The 4,055-nt window shown below is 41.6% G+C and overlaps 1 protein-coding gene across 1 annotated transcript; it reads left to right on the forward strand.

The window, feature by feature from the left end:
• Positions 1-145: 145 nt before the first annotated feature.
• On the forward strand, positions 146-3,816 carry LOC109916897 (CD276 antigen-like). Its single transcript, XM_048594427.1, has 3 exons — positions 146-246; positions 1,743-2,099; positions 3,279-3,816. The coding sequence occupies exons 1-3, from the start codon at positions 174-176 to the stop codon at positions 3,620-3,622; spliced, it is 774 nt and encodes a 257-aa protein (XP_048450384.1). The 5' UTR covers positions 146-173; the 3' UTR covers positions 3,623-3,816.
• Positions 3,817-4,055: the final 239 nt, after the last annotated feature.

Consider the following 4,055-nt stretch of genomic DNA (forward strand, 5'->3'; position numbering starts at 1 on the left):
TTGGCCTGCTGTGTTCATCCAGCCCTGCACCTTGTTGTCTCGGATTCACCAGCATCTGCAGTTCCTACTAGCTCCAGTGGCAGTCAAGTTGTCGTGTTGTAATCTGTGTGAGTTTCCACTAATATTGATTTTGTGTTTCAGCAGATTCTGGGAGAAGGAGATCGAAACGTATTATGAAAAGTGATCAAAGTATTTTGAGAACTCTGCTTGGTATTTTTCTGACAATTGGATACAGTTCAGCTGTTGGTAAGATTTTCAATCAAACTGTTTTCTTCTTTATTTTAATAAATAATCAATGCAATTTAGTGTCCTTTACATCTTTTAGCAAAGCATCAAAATAATATGTTTAATTTGTAAAGTTTGTGGGGGTTTTTGCATGAACAAAAACAGACATGAAACTGAAAAGTACCAAAATATTTCAAGAAAAGTATCTGTATTGATTCCGTTGTTTGTTCATTACATTTCCAATTTAAGTTGGAGGCAGTTTTTTTTTGTCAGTTTTGTATTTTGAGGGGGTGTTTTGAAGTACATTGCTTTTATGCTCAACAGAAAAAAAAAGTACCTTAGATGTGAGAAATCTGAAATAAAGCAGAACTGGGGGCAGGGGTGGGGGAAGAAAAGAACTCAGCAGGTCAGTCAGCATCTTTGGAAGTGAAGTAGTGCTAATGAAAAAGTCAGCTTGTCAGGGATTTTTCTAGACTTTATAAAATCTTCCATTTCAACGCAATCAGTATAGAACACTTTGACGAGGTACAACCAGCTTCACAAGTAAGTTGTTGCTCTGGTGATGGATCTCCAGCCCAATCTCAAACCTTCACTCCTGAATGACTGATTTGTCCTTCTTGCAATAACCTCAGTCATTTTATGGGCTTTTGAGTGAGATTGCCAATTTAGGGACAACTTTGTGTTCAATTCCCGTGCCCAGTGGGAACTGGGACTGAGATTCTCCAAGCTGTTCACGTAATGCCTTTACAAAGGAGACTCTCATTCTCTCAGCTTGGGTTGGATTCATAAAGTAGACCCCAGAACTGAAAAGTCAGTGTTCAAGCAGCTGCACTTCCCAATGTCCTTTTACCAGGCATTTAAACAGCTCTTGGGATTTCCCCCAGTGGTATTAGAGCAAATATGGTTATTGCATTAAGGCTTATACATTTATTGACTTTCAGCTTTGGATATCCCAGTTAAGTATGGCTGTAGTGTGTAATGAGGTTATCCTCTCTTATCCTCCCTTGCCTCTGTGTTTGAAGTTTTGAAGTTTTTTAAAGTTTTTACCATCAGACTGATTGATTGATTGTCCAGGATGCCAAGTCAGCTCCCACACATGCTCCGAAGTGGCCTGTGACATCAGCTGGCAGTGAAAGGGTTGGTAGGGCAGGGGCTGGTGAAGAGGAGCTTACCCCACACACTGGTAGGGTCTTTCCTCAGCTGTCAGTCACTCCCCGCACTCCCCTTGGAATGGGCCAACCTGGAGTGAGGGGCACCATGTCTGGGGGCAGGGACTGGTCCTGAATCTATTTCCCTTCACCCCCCTCAAAAACCGTGCTCAATATGTCCCTCCATCTCATCAAGATATTGAAGTTGCGGATAATGACTTGCAAGTTTACCTTTCGATATTTTTTCTTGCTAGGTGATGTATTTATGATTATATAAAGATAACAATCCATCAAAATAAATACTTGATCATGAGTTTTAAGAAGATCTTGAAAGCATGCTGTTACTAATCTATTCCTCTTCATTCACAGTGGAGTTTAATGTCCATACCCCAGACACACTGGTCACTGCTGTCTATGGCCACTCCGTTGTGCTAAGATGTAACTTTACTGTTCAGCATGGATCTCCATCACTAGAACGACTGGTCATCAATTGGCAACGTGTCGAGACTGAGGAAGTTGTGTATAGCTATTATTATGGAAAGGAGCAACTGAGTCACCAAAGCTCTCAGTATTCAGGGAGAACAAGCTTATTCATGGAGGAATTAAAGCGAGGGAATGCTTCACTGAAGCTGAGCCAAGTGAAACCAGAGGATGCTGGACAATACAAGTGCTTTGTTAGTGACGCTATAGGAAGTGGCTGGGGCACGATGTCCGTAATGTTTGCAGGTACTTATTTCTGCGTTTATTTTAGTTCCTTGAAGTTGTAAATTAAAATCCCACTTCGTAGCCTCCCCAGATGGCCAAGAGGGTATAAGTGTCTAAGCCGTGCCCTACAGACCAGGTAGATTGCCCAAACTCTGGTCTAACTCTTTTCTCTATTCCTGACCTCCTCCCATCTCAGTGAGGATGGCCATGCCTGTTGGCTGTTCCCCAACCTAATTGTATTTGGATATCTCCAGGATCCAGCTGAAATGTGACCTCCTCATAAATGAGAAACCCACTGACAATAAAGAATTCAGCGTAAAGCTGAACAATGATGATGATTTGAGCTGATACCTGAGCATGTTATGCCAGCAACAAATTGAACTTCTCCTCCGGGGCAAGTGGGTATGGAGAAGAGACAAAAGGCAGGAAGCAGAGAGGAAGTATGTGCTTCAACAGTCTTGTAAATCTCAAGATAGAAAATGTTGGTAAATGTTGTGGGTTTAGTGATCAGACCCTATTTGCCAAAACTCAATTACATTTCCCCATTTACAGATCTCTTTGAGCTAGAAATCAGTCCAGAAGCTTCCAGTTCTGGGAAGGAAGGCGCTAATCCAGAGACACTCTGGAGAAGTGGTGAAATCCAAAGTTGGGTTCTTTTTTTGTGCTGCTCATCTCTTTAAATTGTTACTGGGTGAGCACCGATGTTGTCTGTGTGTGCAGGTGCAAGACACCATGAAAACAGTGGTTGTATAAATAACTTTAATGATCGTGTTTGTATGATTGTGGTGAAAGGTTCAGGGTGGGTGAGAATGATGGAGTTGAGGCTGTGATTGGATCAGCCATGACCTAATTGAATGGTCAATCCATTCAGGGACAGGGTGCCCTACTCCATCTCTAATTCATTCATATATGTTTGTTGATGCCCTTCACTGATATGTTAACAACTGGACAGCATTCTACTCTCCTTTCATAATTCTTGGTTTAACAGCTGCTCTTGTAGGATTTTCCACCTTCAGCTACATTTGTTATAAATTAAATAGCTTTCCAAAATGACCACTATAACAGTGATCACTGCCCCTTGGTCTGTTTGAACATTTAAAGTTTTAATGGCATTGTTTAATTCCAGTTATTAACACAATTCTTAGTTTGTTGTCAAGTTTATTTCTTATTTCTATTGACTTGTTTGTTTTTATTCTCCAGCCTATTACAAAGAACCTGACTTTTACATCCAACTAAGACCATCTGGGACAGTTTTCAGATTTGAATCTCAAGGTTATCCCAAGGCATTTGTGTCTTGGCACAATGAAGACAATGAGGATATTTCTGCTCAGTCTGAGACTTATTACCAACAAAGTGACAATGGCTTATACTCACTGCGCAGTATTCTGGAAATTACTGATACCAATAGAAGTTTGAACTATACCTTTAAGTTAACGAATAATGTACTACACCAATCAGTTTCTCGAACATTTGGCCTTTCTGTAGGTAAGTTAACCTTGTATCCTACACGGTTGGTACTCCCAACCTCCCATTTGTTTTTGTAATATAATACTGAACACCTACATCTTGAGTGCTCTACGTTGGTTAAAGTAAAGAATACCTTGAGCTGGATATCTGTCCTCCATTGGGGTCTGGATCAGAGATAAATAGGAGCTAAAAATAATTCTGCTGGCAATGCTACGCCTGCCTCTTTGTAGGTTACGTGGAACAATCCCTCTTCCGTACCTACACCGGCCCTAAACCCCACCTCTTCCTCCGTTACATTGATGACTGTATCGGCGCCGCCTCGTGCTCCCACGAGGAGCTCGAACAGTTCATACACTTCACTAACACCTTCCACCCCAACCTTAAATTTACCTGGACCATCTCTAACACCTCTCTCCCCTTCCTGGACCTCTCTGTCTCCATATCGGGCAACCACCTAGAAACCGATATTCATTTCAAGCCCACCGACTCCCACAGCTACCTAGAATACTC

This window comes from Rhincodon typus, unplaced genomic scaffold, assembly GCF_021869965.1.
Source record: "Rhincodon typus isolate 14 unplaced genomic scaffold, sRhiTyp1.1 hic_rhity00009304, whole genome shotgun sequence".
Lineage (NCBI taxonomy): Eukaryota > Metazoa > Chordata > Chondrichthyes > Orectolobiformes > Rhincodontidae > Rhincodon > Rhincodon typus.

Excerpts from the sequence above, each read along its gene's own strand:
- LOC109916897 (XM_048594427.1), top strand. The coding sequence starts at position 174 with ATGAAAAGTGATCAAAGTATTTTGAGAACTCTGCTTGGTATTTTTCTG. Across the intron at positions 247-1,742 it reads TGGATACAGTTCAGCTGTTG|TGGAGTTTAATGTCCATACC; the intron begins GTAAGATTTTCA and ends CTTCATTCACAG. Across the intron at positions 2,100-3,278 it reads GATGTCCGTAATGTTTGCAG|CCTATTACAAAGAACCTGAC; the intron begins GTACTTATTTCT and ends TTTATTCTCCAG.